The sequence below is a fragment of the Leucopleurus acutus genome (assembly GCF_964270905.1).
Source record: "Leucopleurus acutus genome assembly, chromosome: 11".
Taxonomy (NCBI): domain Eukaryota; kingdom Metazoa; phylum Chordata; class Mammalia; order Artiodactyla; family Delphinidae; genus Leucopleurus; species Leucopleurus acutus.
In genome coordinates this window covers 66429498-66446811 of record NC_139152.1, presented here as the reverse complement: position 1 = coordinate 66446811, position 17314 = coordinate 66429498, and the positions used below count along the sequence as shown (strand labels likewise).

Here is a 17314-nt window from a genome sequence, read left to right as displayed (position 1 = left end):
GAGATTCCTGTGGCTTTCTGAACAGCAAGAATCAATTCACTAGATTGACAGAAAGACTAGAGCTCAGTTAGGTGGTAGATGGGAGACAGATTGCCCGCACAAGCCAAAGACAATCACTTTTGTTATATAAGTGTTAGTGTTTCTACAAATCAATACAGCATTCCTGAAAGGCGAGTTGGCAATTCTTATAAAAAGCCTTAAAAATGGCAATTTTTCTAAAAACTCTTAAAGGTTGAGCATAGCCTCTAACTCAGTTGTTCCACTTTAAGGGATATACACAAGGAAATATTTGTAAGAGCTCACAAATATTAAGTATCAAGGATGTTTACCACAGTACTGTTTATACTAGAGTTTAAAAGATTGTCCAAAAATATAGGAATTATTCCATATTAAGGAGTAATGCAAAACCAAACACCATAGGAAAATGTCTAGTGATAGGAAATAATTCTCACAAAATATTGTTTAGATAAATGTTGTAAAATGCACAATGCACAATGTGATTTAATTTTTTAATAAATAATATACATTGGGCAAAAATATACATCTTGGCAAGATACACATTAAAATATTAACGGAATTTCTTAACACCATTTCTGAATGGTGAGCAAAGGAGAAATTACATTGAAGAGTCCAAAGGCTACACCCACAACCTTGAAATCTCTCCACAGTCGTGGATTACAGGTGGGTGCAACTTGTTTAATACTTCTTCTACTGTCTTGTGATGGCTTTGAGTAACAGAAAAGAGTGAAAGTGATGTTTTGTCAGTTTATAGGCACAGGCCTTAAGAGATTCAGAACACTGTCTCAGGAACCCGTGAGGGGCCATGTAAGGTGGTCCACTACTCTGAGTCCGCCAAGCTAAAAATGCCACTTGCAGGCGTTCTGGACAACAGTCCTAGCTGAGTCCAGCCTTCCAGCAGTCCCAGGCATGAGAGTGAAGCCACTTTGGAGCCTCCAGAGCAGCTCATTCACCACACGATTCTCTCTGTGTTGTCTCAATCAACAGTACTTGGAGCACAAAATCCCTAGCTGATCTCTACTCATATCTTTGATCCATAAAATCATGAGATATGGTGGTTATTTTTAGCCACTAGGTTTTAGGGTAAATATTTTTTACACAGCAATAGATACTTGGAACACTTGACATCAAGAATATTACAAAATCTTTCAAAAAAGAATTGCACAGGTAATTATATGAAAACACTCTCCTAGCCTGCAGTTGAAATCAGGTTCTTCTTGTGTGCTTTGAGAACCATTTGTATCAGCAGGACCAAAGCCTAATCCCTGACATTTTGTGCTCAGGAAATGTTTTCTGACTAGTAAACACATACTTACATAATTTTAGGCTCTGACTTCCATTATTAAGATCAGTGTTCTTAAAAAATAAGTAGCAAATCACACAGTGCAATCCCCAAATGAACAAGAGAACAAGAGAAATAGAGGACTCAGGAAAGAGAAAAAAACTGTATGTTACTGTTGCAAGTCTGTTACAATCTTTTTCTTATTCCAAGAATGATATTCAAAGGTCAGTCCTTCAACAAATATTTATTGAACATATCCAACCTACGTAATGCATTTCTTTTGGGGAGAAGAGAGTGTTAAAGATGGAAAGACACGCCTAACAGAAATAGAAGTTATGTGCAAAGTTGAGACATTAGACCACCAAGGACTGACTGCAAGTTATTTACCAGAGCAAAGCTTGCAGGGCTGCTGGGGTGGGGGATGGGCGAGGGGTGAAAGAAGAGAAATAAGGAACAAAATGAGAGGGGGGAGCAAAGGCAGATCGCGAAGTGTTAAGAAATTTGGATATTATTCCGGGAACACTGGGGGACTCGGGGAGTTGTAGCAGAGGAGATTTGTTCAGATTTGCACTTTAGAAAAAGCTCTTCAGTTGCAAACTGTGGCACTAAACTGAGAATCCCAACCCAGAGCAAGAAATCAGTTAGATGTTGGTGGTCTGATGCAGGTGAGTGGCAGTGGAAGATGAGACCAAGTTGGAGTTACACTCAGAATCAAAAGGCCTTGCTGATGGTTTGGATATAGGGACAGGGCAAGAGGGAGAAATCCAGGACAACCCCCAGGGTTCTGGCTTATAGATGAAAGACAACACAGAAAGAAGAGTAGATGTGAGTGAGGGCTAAGAGGAAGAACATTATGGCAGGTTCAGCTCTATAAATAGGTGCTCCTGCTGCATCTGGAAATCTGCCATTGTGCTCCCACTGCGGTTCTAGAAACACTACATTTAAGCAGTATGGATTTTAGAAGTTGGTGGCCCATGCAGAGAGCTGAAGTCCTGGAAATAAATCAATTCAGTGGCACAGGGCCCTTCAGTCATATTAATCACAACACCATGATGGGCACAGAAGCAATTTGTAAAGAAACCATTCTCTACACCTCTAAATCTATACTGTAAGCTATAAATAACTTGCATGGTGGTAGCAGAAAGAAAGTAGAAACAGTGAGATGTACAACAGTGAAAGAAAATCAATTTAATCTTTTGTGTTCACGAGATGGTACAATTACATTTTAAAATACTTGATTCAATGCAGCCTACCTTTTGGTACTGGAAGCAAACCATTAATTCAACCTGAGAGACACTGGTCTTATCCTACTCTCTCACCAGCACACTGCGTCTAACCTTAAGAGAAACTCATAAATAACCTGTAGTTGAATTAGATAAAAAATGCTGTATTAATGAAAGCATAAGATAAAACATAAGAAGAAAGGGCTCTGATCAACACAGACCAATGAGAGTTCTGGTTCTAATGTTAACTAGCTAGTTGACACTGGGAAATTAAATTCTCTATGATTAATATTTTCATTTATAAATTGAGCTCTTATGTTCTAAGTTTTCTTGAATCTGGACTATCTACAGACCAGGATGCTAAAAATGGCCTTTATATTCATGAAAGATTATTCACAGAAAGGAAAGGAAAGGAAAAGAAAAAGGTTTATTGAATGTTACTATAGGCCAGGAACTTGCTGCATTGTTCATATACATTTCGCTTCATTTCAAGCTTTCTACAAGCCTGTGAGCAAACACACGTGCACTAGATTAGAGACTTGCCAGCGGCTACAGAGTAAGTGGCTAAACCAGGATTTAAACAGTCTTATTGGGATTCAGTATCACTTTTTACTACCCACACTGCTTTTCCAAGGAGAACAGTCACCTGTTGTTTTCTAATTAGAACGGACAGCAAAAGAGGAATTGGCAACTACTACTTCATGGGGCCAAAGGGCCCACAGTGCAGAGAATTACATGCAACAAGGGAAAATCAAATTTCCAGACAATAAGGTTTGTTAAGGGAGGGTTTAGGAACTCTTCGTCTCGTAAAGATCTACAAAAACATGACATATTTCCACCTTTCTAGAGTGTATTAAATGAGATTCTTGGCAAGGGTAGGACAATTAAAATAAATGATATTTCACAGACCAAACCAACTTCATATTATTAATCAATTTCTTAGTGTTTAGTCTCTTGTCAAAAATTATCACTAATATAATAATGAGCATAAACAGGGATTCTAAAAAGCAATTATACATATCTGAACTCCTTCATGTATAGTAATCATATCTGAAAACAACACCAACTTGGTGTTCTTCCCACATTATAATGCTGTAAAGATGAAAATGTCTGATTCAGTGGCTGCTGTGTGACTTGGGATATTCATTTTCAGATGGATTAATAATTTGTAAACAGTTATTCATTTCAAAAGAGAAAGCCTCACCAAGCCTAACATTTGACAAAAGATTATTCCTTCCACAAACCAAACTCACACAGCTTACCTCTAAGCTCCTGCCTCTCAAATTGTCAGTAACAATTACCTACTTTAAACTAACGAAGACTTGCTCTAAACGAGAAAAAAAAAATGCTGTTGCCAGGCAACAAAGATGACATCAAGACATTTTTCCTCCCTCACCAGATGAATACTTTCACAGTCTTACTAGCTGAACACTGCTGACATGACACTGTGTCTATATGACTGCTTTTCCCAATCACAACTTCTCATGCCAAACTATCTACAATTTCTTTCCCGTGAATGAAAAAGAGAGATGAATTTATTTTTGACCACTCTGCTGGGAAAAACAAAGTTCATCAGACAATAGTGATTCAGTCATATTACTAAAGACTCTTTACATTCTGCTATTTGAAAACATCATAGGGCATATTCTGGACAAGCCAGTTCATGGGGCAGTGGCACTGCCTATCCAGTCTAACCCTGAGTTCCACAGTGTGTATTTCAAAAGTCTACTTCATCCACCGTCTTTGAAAATGCAGGCCTATACTTTAACCAAACCCTACCACCACAGCCCGAATTTGATGGGCTCAGAAAATATTAAGTAAAACCCAGAAAGCAGGGAATGACAGTTGAAAAGTAAAACCTAGAAAGGCAGCATTTGGTTGTACATAGAAATATTTTACTTCAAGATCTGCAACCAAAGGAATGTATGCTAGTGGCTATTGGCACCCAAACCACAGAGAACAGATTTTTGAATAATTAAAGATAGAGTCATCAAGATAGTCACCAAGAAGATACTTTCCTCGCTGTATTGTTAGCCATACAGAGCTTCTTATCCCTTAGCCCTAGGAAGCCATTTTGCAGGAAAACATACAGGCTTTTGCATGGGGCACAAGCTAGGTATGTTTAAGATGGAAGAAAGTCACACACTAGCACATGGGTGTAACAAGGTTTAAAGAAAGGCAGAAATAACAAGAGTCATAAAACTCCCCATGTGGAATTCCAGGGATGAAGAGAATACCCTGTCACAGACTAAACTCAGAACTACACACTGACAGATGGAAATTCCTCTTCAGTAAGTATATCAGTTCAGATGCCTGAAAGTGGAAAGTGTGAAAATGCAAGGGTAACCAAGGAAGAGGACGATCCAGAAAAAAATGTGGCTTAAACTTTGACACTCTACCTATCAAGTCTTAAATCACATTTAGTCTACCCAGGAGGAATGAGACAGTACTATATTTGAGCCTGTATCACTTCTCATAGAGATCTCCGGTTAACTGTTATTAAACTATAATGAATTATTCCATTTTGTGGTTTTAATTCTTGTAAATAAAAGATATTGCTGCCTTTAAAAAATCCTGGGCTCATGGATCTTCTCCAGATACACCTAAGGATAAGGACTGAATTTGGTCAGCTTAACCAATTTTTGTGGGTTAAAACTCTTGTCCCAGTTATCTATCCTCAGGAAGTATATCCTACCAAACAGCGCAAAAATAAGGATTATCAGGTCAAGTAGCCTTGACACATTTTAATAATATGGTATTAGGATGTGTGTGCCTTTAGGATCAATGATTTTGATTTAAGAATCAGCATGACTGAAGTTTGCTGGAGCCTGTGGGTCCATTCTAGTAAAATCCAGAATTATCAGATTCTTCCTCAAAGGAGGAGCATTTAGGCTATATATAGAATATAGTTACTTCAGAACTAGCAATTGCAACTAAAACTGCAGCAGTTCAATCAAACAGGGAGAGAAATGTTGTGATTACTTCAAGATATAAGAACTCAGCAAAGGTGGCTCAAGGCAGATAAAGTTAAGATCAATGGCCACCAATGTCTCAATCCATTAGGAGATTACCATTTTCTCATTGAAATCCCTCCTAGGGGTTATAAAAACTCTACGAAGAATTTTACTCCTCCATTAAAGTGATGGAAACAAAACAAACAACAAAATCACCCAGTGCTACTCAAGGTGGTGGTCATTACCTCATTTCAATTACTTCATCACTACGGGGAGGGGGGCATCACTTAAAACACTTTAACATAAGGTTTGTATCTTCTGATGGAAACCACACAGATTTGTTCTGCTAGCAGGTGGAAAGAATCATTGATTCTTTTGATCTAAACCCTTCACCAAGTTGTCCCTTATAAAAGCTACTGTGGAACTTGAGTGTTCTAACTTTGCAGTGGTTATCTTTATTTAAGTGACTGATAGCAAGTAAAAGAATAAAGGTTTTCTACATAAAATTAAATAACATTACAAAGTGGGATGCCAAACTTTTTTGCTGCAGTCATTTCTAAACTAGTGCCATATCTTATAGTAAACAGGAAGGAAAGAGAGAAAGAAGGAAGGAAAAGGAAAGGGAAGAGAAGGGAAGGCCAGAAGCCAGGAAGGAAAGAAGGAAGGGAAAAAGGAAGGAGGAAACTTCAAAAAGGGATAAGGTCTACTATGTTTTGGGTTTTAGTACTTAGTTGTTTAATTTTTTTTTTTTTTTTTTTGTACTAGGTGATTCACTCAAAAGGAAAACAGTTCCTTCATAGGCATCTTAAATAAGAAAAAAAAAAATTCTTGCAAAGGACACAATGCACTGCACTGACAGTTCTTTCTTTGTGCTGTTTGATTTCTGGAAAAGCTCATCTTAGTACTAAAAATGATCTATAGCAGTGCAGTGTTTTATCTGGTGATTGTACAACTGAGGGTAATGAAGTTCTGGCTGTTTATTTCTTTGTACACAAATTATCATATCTTAAGGGAACAATGATCAATTCTCTTAATTTCCCCTTTTCAAATTATGATTGTAGCACCTCTATTTCTTAACCCCTATTTAAAAAAATGAAAAATTCAGTCAATAATCCAGATGCTTCCAATCATCTTATGGATAAATTACTATGAAGATAAAGCATCTGAGTAAATGACAATTTGTCTGTTACCCAGAATTATGAATCAAATATATACAACTCTCCTATATAAACTTAGCAAGACCAGTTTCCTTCATGAGAGCATTAAATGTTTACATTATTACAATCCAAAACAAGGGGTTAATGCTTCAGTGGTTGAACAGAGACAATTCTTTATTAAAATGCCCCTACAAGGAGTTGATCTGTTCTCGGATTTTCCACAGATTAGTTCTCAATTTAGAATCTTAGGTATTATTTAAATCAGGCATCAAAGAGTGTTGGTATTAACAGATCAAAAGAGGATGTTAGTCACTAGAAATCTGCTGTTGCTAATACAAATTTCACTTGCGTAACAAAAACAACATTGTAATATAAATGGAATGACTGCAGAGTGCCTTCTTATAGCCCAAGTCACAGGAACTAATCAATTTTCACTCATACATTTTAGTTACTTAACATACCCCTAATTCCAAATTACACATCACAGTTTCTTAACAACTCATTTGTACACATATATTAATGTAATCAGAGAGCAAATTCATAAATTATGCATTGCATCGAAGGCTCATAAAAGTGTGTGATTGTATAAAATAATATCAATTTCTAAGTCAATAACAAGGAACAGCAACCTTGTAGATGACTTGAAATTTTAAATAAAGAAAAATATTCCTTTGGGCAAAGCTTAATCTTCCTTCAAATGTGATCAGGTTTTTGCTGATCTACCTCTTGGGGAAGTGCATGACCATCTATTTGATACGTAAAATATTAGGAAATTCATAAACGTGCTAGAAATATCAAATTTTTCTTTCTTTTTTCTAAGAGTTAATAATAACCCATAAAGTGCTTGCCTTTCTCCCCCATTAATCTGATATCACCTTAAGAAAGGTGAACAGCTGCAAGTATTAAACTTCAGTATCACTTTGCAATTATTTACCACAACATACAACTTTGAAAATACTGATTTCTTCTATGCAAATAAATAAAGATTCTAACTGAATTTTCTGTTAGTAGCAGACACCTGCACCACGTAGGATAAATTTCTTTTATAAAGGACAAAACCACTAACCTAGCTAGCTAGCTACCTACCTACCTACATACCTATCCCTATGTATGTATTTGTGTACTTTAGTTGGACACAATATCAAATGCTGTAAAATTAAATGTGGGGGATGGAAAGAATCCGTCATTATTAGTAGAAATACACTGTTTTCCACAGTAATGAGCAGCCATTCAAAGCACACTGACATAATGTGTCTACTAATTCCTTCTGAACAATACGTCAAAGAAAAATTGCAAATTCATGTGGAACTCAGTACCCACCAGAGACCTCTTATGCTTGTTTCTCAGGATTCAGTAAGCTTTTTTGTAAGGCTGGATGCACTAACTACAGACATCTGCACAGGCTATTATGTGCAATGATATCAATAAGCAAAAGTAAAGGAATCATAATTTTATTTATTAATGTGTTGGTTGCCTTCAACAAGCTTTAGCATAGTCACCTTTAAGGGAGCCAGGGGTGGGGAACAGAACTCTTCTGCAAGCACTTGTGTGAGGTCACTGTGTATTGGAAACAAGTTGTATGTTGACCAGGAAAGGGAAACCACCTTGGAAAACCACCTTAAAGGTGATAAAATATTTTCCTCTTTACGCCCAGAAAAATAACTGTTAGAACTTTCTGGATGAATAGGGGATTCATCAAGTCTATACACACTCTTCCTTGCAGAGGCAATAATTCTTCGCTTGTTTTTTATGTATTTTACGCATAGCAGTGCTCTTTCTCCAAATTGAATCTTACCTTTTTTTGTTTCCCGAATAGTTACAAATCTGAATTTAGATAAGAAATTTCTCCCTTAGCAAATCAAATTACAGACAACAGAAACTTTCTTTCTGATTTGCATCTTATTCAAAGAACATGTACTCTGCTCTGATCATTCATTTTATGTTTCATATTATAATGAATATAGAAAACACATTTTCCAAAAGAGCAATATCCAAGAAAATATAGAAGTATAATTTATCAGAATCAAAGAGTTCTAAAATATTAAACACTGAACTTCAGTTTTAGTCTCTCACTTGATCTTCTAGATCTTAACATTAGACCTAATTTTTGCTAGAATTTTTAAAATCAGACCTAATTTTTGCTAGAAATTTTATTAATTTTTTAATCCAAATTTGATGCCCTGCCCCAAATGCTCAGAAGATGGAAATTCTGAAAATACTAATATACAATTGTTGATCTAATTAGTTGAACTGAGTAGGACCGAACTGAAATATACACATAGGAAGTCTGTAAAGGCTCTGATAGCTCATAGCTCCTTTCAGTGGGCCAAATGGAAAAGCCAACAAAATCACTACACTCGGTGACAAGGAAAACAGATTCCAGGTAAACTACTTACTTTCACATATGTACACAATCATTCCTCAAAAGAAGCAGCAGAAGGTCTTTTTTTATCTGTACCAAAGTTTTATTCTATCCACTTAATACGACAAGCTGTTTCCCAAGGATCAATTAGTGGGAGGAAAATAGAGAATAAATAAGTAAATAAATAAATTACAGATATAATGATAAGCGTTTTGGTGAAAAATACATTTGTCTGTTGAGTGCTAGGCAGAAGAGATTTGATTTGCTTGATCATAAGAAAAGAGCCAGAGAACCACAGGAAATCCTATAAAAGAAACAGTGCTTTAAAGAAGTACTCCTGCAGCAGTGTGCAGGGTTATAGGAAAGCAGGGAGCACAGAGTGAGGAGGATCATTTAAATCAGGGTAGATGACAGTGTGGCTGCTGCAGCTAGAGGCAATGGGAGTACTGAAGATGGGATGAATCCAAAGGGAAATCTGAGATTTAGTGACTCACTGGATATATGAAGCAAAGAGGATGAGAAGCAAAAGTGGTCTTCAGGGCTTTATACCCAGGGACCAAGAGAATGGCAGCATCAATGCCATTTAAGGAGACTTTTTTAACAAAAAGATAATCCAAGAATTGCTTATTTCTATCGAAACCAGAACCACCTGATTTCTGAGTTTGTCCCTGATGGTCATAATTCAGAATTTCCTCCTATCCTTGCAGTGCCTCTGAGCATGTCTGCAATATTTAGGTACGTGTTTGGAAAATGCTCACCAGTTTGCCACCAATGGTCTAGGACAGGTACTCTGAAGACCTTTTTGGACCATTCCAGGGTCTCCACGTCACATCGTTCTCCAGCCACAAATAATGTTTTGAACCTGAATATTAGAGAGAGAGTAAATTCAAATTATTCCTTGAAAATAAACTGAAACAATTTCATCTACCTTCTTTTAAACATTGTAGAATCTAATCACATTAATTCTGTCCGAGGAAAACACTGTAGAATGGTTGTAGAATGGTTAGAGGCATTATTTGTTTGGACGCGGTATAACTAAATGCATAGCACAGCACTGGAGAGAGATGCTTCAAAAGTAGAATTCACAGCTACAGCTTCTCAGTTCTGAGAAGAGCAACTGAGTTGATCTTTGTAATATATGTCATAGTCACCTAATAATCAAAAATGAAAAACCTTTTTCCTCCTTGACATTATCTCTGCTAATTTTAGCTCCAAATTTGATTGCTGTATTCTACTTAAGTCTATACACAAAAATACACTCTGGAGTAACAGCTAAGGCAACAAATACGCTCATAAATATGATGCACTTGCTCCTTCTCATGAGTTACTTTGGTAGATTATTACGATTTCAACACATATTTCCCCTATGCCAAGGACATATTTAAGAAAGATTAGTGATTTAAAAAGAAATGCCATTGTGGCCTTCTAGGTTAAAAAGCCTCCTATCAAAAGGGATATATGATTACTAAGAGACGAAGAATCCTTTGCAGGGAACATCATGCCACAGTGTAGAAAGGATGAAATAAGAAAAATAGAATTGAGTTGACACTATTGGTGGTTCATTGAGAGAATGACTATTTTTTTCTTCTATTCTCAATGTCCCCATGGCCTGTCTGTCAAAGAGTCTGTTATACAGAGTGAAGTCAGAAAGAGAAAAACAAATACCATATGCTAACACATACATATGGAATCTAAAAAAAAAAATAGGGTCTGAAGAACCTAGGGGCAGGACAGGAATAAAGACGCAGGTGTAGAGAATGGACCTGCTGACACGGGGAGGGGGAAGGGTAAACTGAGATGAAGTGAGAGACTGGCATGGACATATATACACTATCAAATGTAAAACAGGTAGCTAGTGGGAAGCAGCCGCATAGCACAGGGAGATCAGCTCCGTGCTTTGTGTCCACCTAGAGCGGTGAGGGAGGGAGACACAAAAGGGAGGGGATATGGAGATATATGTATACGTATAGCTGATTCACTTCGTTATACAGCAGCAACTAACACAACAATGTAAAGCAATTATACTCCAATAAAGATGTTCAAAACAAAACAAAACAAAGAATGTGTGTATAAGAGTTAATTCATTATCATCAAAATAAAAACCAAATAAATAAATAAAAACTAATCAAATAAAAACCTGCCTACCCATCCTGAACAATGTAGTATAGCCACAGAAGACTTTTTACCCTTCCCTTAACTTACATCATTTCATGATGATCTGATGAAGATTCAAATATTCTCACTCTGTGCTCCAACAACGTGCATTTCCTGCCTCTGCTACGAACATATATCTCCTTCTATAGTTGTTTGCTTCTTGCCTATTTCTCACAGTGCACTGTGAGCTCCTTAGGGTCGTTCATCTTTATGACTTCGATATCAATCAAAATACCTGGGATTTTTAGGTACTTAAACTTTAAGCAAACTACATATATATTTGCAATTCAAGCTAAAATTTAGGTAATCAAATATGTATTCATTTATAACTTGCTTGAAATTAAAATTTGGATTATCAATTATGACCTCATCAGACAGAAATGTTACAGCAGGATGAAATAAATAGTAACACATTAAGCTATTAAAAGTAAGTTAAAGTATAAGAAAAACTAGTGTAAAGTTTTAAAGTTTAAAATGATGTTGATAGGGCTTCCCTGGTGGCGCAGTGGTTGAGAGTCCGCCTGCCGATGCAGGGGACACGGGTTCGTGCCCCGGTCTGGGAGGGTCCCACATGCCGTAGAGCGGCTGGGCCCGTGAGCCATGGCCGCTGAGCCTGTGCGTCCGGAGCCTGTGCTCCGCAACGGGAGAGGCCACAACAGTGAGAGGCCCACGTACAGCAAAAAAAAAAAAAAAAAAATGATGTTGATACATCTATGATTTTAGATGCTATGTAAAAACAAGACAAAATAAAAATATAAACGCCATATTGTTGATAATCTTATGACTGAAAAATATAAACATATTTTAATTGTATCTTATTCAAACTATTAGCTTCCTGATTTTTTTTAAACTTCTGTGATTAAGAATATTATGCATTTCCAGGGTAAATGAGGAACAAATGATGCCATTTGGAGACGCAGGCCTGGGCCTTGTCATGAAGGAGCTTATAGAGTTTTCTAAGGAATTTGGATTTCTCCATGAAGGTGGTGAGAAGCTAATTAAAGCCAATTAAAGCATACGGTATTTGTTTTTCTCTTTCTGACTCACTTCACTCTGTATGACAGACTCTAGGTCCATCCACCTCACTACAAATAACTCAATTTCATTTCTTTTTATGGTTGAGTATGCTAACACATATATATGGAATCTAAGAAAAAAAAAAGGTCATGAAGAACCTAGGGGTAAGACGGGAATAAAGACACAGACCTACTAGAGAATGGACTGAGGATATGGGGAGGGGGAAGGGTAAGCTGTGACAAAGTGGCATGGACATACATACACCACCAAATGTAAAATAGATAGCTAGTGGGAAGCAGTCGCATAGCACAGGGAGATCAGCTGGGTGGTTTGTGACCACCTAGAGGGGTAGGATAGGGAGGGTGGGAGGGAGGGAGACGCAAGAGGGAAGAGATATGGGAACATATGTATATGTATAACTGATTCACTTTGTTATAAAGCAGAAACTAACACACCATTGTAAAGTAATTATACTCCAATAAAGATGTTAAAAAAAAAAAGCTAATTAAAGATTTTAAGCAGGAGAGTGGCACAGTGAGATTTTTGCTTTAGGAAGACGCCACTGGCAGGAGTGGGGAGGACAGAAGGAAGGTCAGGACAGGAGCCCAGGGGCCCTGGCTTTGGGAGGCTGCTGCCATCACAGAGATGGTGAGACTTGAACCCAGGCAGCCCCCGGGGACCCCCGGGGAAAAAAAGTGGAGGTGAAGACAGGGGATAATCTAGGAGGTCTGAGCAACGGGACTTGTTACCACTGACAGTTCCCGTTTCCTTGAAAAGCCTTTCAGGAATACGTTGTATGTCACTGGAAGAAGAAAAACCAACACATAAATAAGCCAAAAACCCAAACTCTCAAATACCTGACCCTAAATAAAAGTAACATTAAAGAAAACATGATTAGGAGGAAAACACGGCTATCCATGACAAATTGTAGAAGCAAAAAAGACTGAAAATGTCCACTATTGCTTGCTTTTGTGCTGCCTCAAACTGTACTAAACAGATACCTTTAACGACTGATCATTGATACATGCTTCACACTTTATCAATAGATTAACTTTAAAATACCATATTGCTGTTGTAATATCACAGGAAATTTGAAGAACAGAAAGAACACACACACCTATATGTACATATTGGGATTTTTGTTGTATTTTTGCCGTTTATGACTACAAGGGGTTTCAAGCATGGTTTTCTTACTAACCAACAGAGGAGCTATTCTTTGTATTTCATTGAAGGTGTAATCATTTTCTGGAGCATATTGTACCTTTTCCACCTTCTTTCTTTGTAATAGCACATGTATAACAGAATTTATTAGTCTCAAATTTTTCTTTAAGGGCAGAAGTAAATTTCCAATAGTTTGCTGTCTGAAAAAAAAAGAATAGTGTGCATTTGGATGATTTGTATTAAAATTTGTAAAATGCTAGGTTTGGCTGATTCTAACAGTACAGGCAAAGAACAACCAAAAGGAAGAGTTTTATGGATATCAGAGGTCACATTTCCATCACCTGCCAAGCCACAGATTACTTCAAAGAGCTCTGGACGATCCATACAGTCATGTGATTAGTTTATATATGAAACGTAATACCTAGAATTTCAAAAATATTTATTAATGAAAATGTAATGCAAAATATTGTCACTTAAAAAATGTTAGCACACCATATAAAATAATATTTGGCTAATCCAGGGATAATTCATACCTGATATTACCAGCATTTTTACAAGTTTTAATTAATTTTTCGGCTTTTTTTCCCTAGCCAAGTAAACTATTAATTTAAATAATTGATTGTAATAATGATTCCTTATCTCATGATAAATTTCAGCATTATATATCTCTAAACGCAGTATTATTATTGTTTTGCATTACATTTCTATTGCCTTTCTTCTTATCTTTTAATTACATTAGTATCATCATGATAGCAATCTTCATAATGGCGCTAATAAGCAAAATAGAAAGGTGTGATATTCAATAAAGAATAGTAAAAGTGGTGTCTGCCTTCTCTGCAAGTCAGAAAAAATCCCTCCATTTCCATTAAAATCACTTTACTATTTACCAAAAGCAGAGGAAAATTCTGGGGCTCATTGGTAATTTAGAAAAACATCAAATAGTATAGATGATCCCCTTTCCCTAAATACACTAGAAACTATCACTCTACTTTTGTATTAAAGTTCCTAAAACTGCCCCAAAGTTATTATTTTTCTCAATTACAGACTTCAAACTGTATAATATTAATGAGTATAAATACATTACAAACAAAGATAAAATTCAGGAATAAGACATGACTGACAATTTAAAATCTTCTAATAAATATTTAATCCAATATTACATAACACCTAATTCCTCACAACAAACAAAACCATGATATGTAATTTTATATTTTAATAACCAAATGATTACTTAAAAACTCTTAGTATAAATCTATAATTGAAAGATAAATTATAAGATAGTTTAAAGATAAACTCATGCCTAAGAGCAAGGGTTATATTCTTATTTTGTAAAGAACATTTAGTCCTTTAGGCTTGCAAAAAAGGAACTGATACATTTTTCAACAGTGAAATTTCTCATTAATGACCTTGCCATTATTTTATTAATATTACAAACAGATAAATGCCCCATATTAAAAAATTCAAAAATATATTTTTGTTTACAAATTCATTTCATAAAAGTGAATGGGGAGCTAGTGTTTAATGCGGACAGAGTTTCAGTTTAGAAGGTGAAATATTTGGGAGATGGATGATGGTGAGAGTTGCACAACAGTGTGAATGTACTTAGTGTCACTGAACTGTACAGTTAAATATGGTTTAAATAGTATGTTTTAGATTATGTGACTTTTACCACAATAAAAAAAATTGTTTTAAGTGAAAATTAGCCATTTTTCACAGTAATTTGGATTCTCCGGAGAGTAAATTTACCCATATTAATTATATATGTCCTGTCTCTGCACTGTACAATATGGTAGCTTCCAGCCACCTCTGGCTATTTAAAATTTAAATTAATTAAAATTGAAAAAAAATAAAAATATCAATTTCTTCATAGTATTAACCTTTTGTCAAGAGTTCAGTAGTGACATGTGGCTGGTACCTACTATATTGTAGACATCAGTTTTACTGGATAATGCTTCCCTAGATTGTTATATACTAATTCAATATATGGGAGATGCTCTGATAATGGTAACACATGGAAAGATGAATCTACTTCCAGATGAATAATACTAAAAGGATAAACAAATTGATAATATACAATACCCAGAGTAGAAAAAAGGGGGAGAGAGATTAATGTGAATGAGACCTATACCTCTTTCCTCAATTCTATATAAAATTGAGTATAATTCAAGACTCAAATTAAGTTGAAAATTAAGCAAAAAGGGAAACAGAAAAATGGTTATGTTGTTAAATTAATTTTATTCCAAAATACACAGGAAGCTGCATAGTAATGGATACAAAGCCAAAGATAGATTATGGTGAAGAATTCTGAGGTAATAAAGTTAGGGCAGAAGAAAACTAAAATGAATATTTCTTTCAAGGTCCATAAACTACCAAACAAGAGAATATTACTCTTCACTTGTGCCAACAGAAGTTAAATAAAAATAGATTATTTCAGTGATGCCTCATCAACTCTAGTTCACACAACAGAACATCATTATTTTTTTCCATCAACGTCCCTGTGGTTATTTCCATCTTTCCTTCATTCTGTTTTCTTCTATTACTCTCCACTAGAAAATTCAAATTACCTTTTGAAAAAACTCTCCACCGTTTTGTTACAGTTATTTATTGCATTTATTTTGGCTTCTGTTTAAACATAATATCCAATTATAATTAGTATAGTAACAACTATATAAATTCAACAACATATTTCATCAGTTTTTGCTGCTGCTTTTTCATATCCCATACCATTTCCCTGTGTGCATTTTTCCTGTCAAGAAAGTCTCTGGATTTTAAGTTCTCTTAGCTTTGTCCATATGCACATTTTTCTATTTTGCCCTCAGTCTTCAATAAAAGTTTTTTGTTTAACAATTCTCCCTCAGAACTTTGCAGATCTTTCACTATTGTCATCTAGCATCTATTGGCATCAGTTTGGATTTTCCTCTTTGGTCCTCTGTTGATTCCTCTGGTAGTTTTTTGGATTTTATCTATAGCCTCAGTTCACATTTTGCGATTTTCAAATGACCTGTCCAATGAGAATTTACTTATATTTAACCTTCTTAGTACTTGGATGGTACTTTCCAACTAGGATCCACATCTTTCTTCAATTCAGTAACATATTCAATTATTGGCTCTTCAACTTTCATTTTTTTTAACGATTCTTCCATTTTCTTCTGAAATTCTTACTAGATACATTTGTAGTTTCCTATTCTTCCCTCCAAGTCTCTTTAACAGTTCTTTCAGATTTATTACTTTGTCTCTCTGTTTTACATGCTGGGTAGTTTCCTCAATAATATCCTGTAATTTTTAACAGTCTTTCCTTGTGCCCATATATTTGTTTCATTTATTTAGTTTACACTATCCATTGTACTTTTTAATTTTTTCATACCCAAGTTTAATAATTTTACATAAGAGTTATTAGTTTATGACTCTGATTATCCTTAACATACTTATTTTCACGTTTGATTTGGCTATATTACAAAAATAATCTCAATTGGAATGAATCCATGTTCTGTTGATTTTATTAGCATTAGAGTTCTTTGTGTGTTTGGAATTTTATTTCCCACACTCTTTCGAAATCGAAGTTCTTTGTCTTTGTTTTTTTCTCCTTCTCTCTCTCTCCTATGCTCACCTTCTCTGTTCAATAGGTTTGTGAGTGATACAACTATCCTCTAGAGGTCCAATGCCATAATGATGATTCAGAATTATTAATCCACAGTGATACTCAGGATATCACAGATCCTATTCTAGGATGACAGATGGGCAGTTTGGTTCAGTCTCTGGTTGCTTTGTCTCAATCAGATCCCTAGACCAAAGCTTGCTATCTGTCATAGTCCCAGAAAACAACTGACAGTCATTATTATCAGCCTCCTTTCCTGAGTGGGGAGGAACACCCCAGCCCATCCTCAATCACTGAGCAAGCTCTGACTCCATGACCTAAGCAGGGTAATACTGAGTCCCTTTACTCTGCCAATGCATGCTTGTACACCTAGCAAGCCTCTGGCGTCAGC

The 17314-nt window shown here is 35.9% G+C and overlaps 1 protein-coding gene across 1 annotated transcript in view; it reads right to left on the bottom strand.

The window, feature by feature from the left end:
* Nucleotides 1-17314, bottom strand: part of ACSS3 (acyl-CoA synthetase short chain family member 3) — a 143535-nt gene that overhangs the window by 33068 nt on the left and 93153 nt on the right. Inside the window, exon 9 of the mRNA XM_082850019.1 lies at nucleotides 9755-9858. Coding sequence (XP_082706145.1) covers nucleotides 9755-9858 — 104 coding nt within the window. The remainder of the gene's footprint in view (nucleotides 1-9754; nucleotides 9859-17314) is intronic.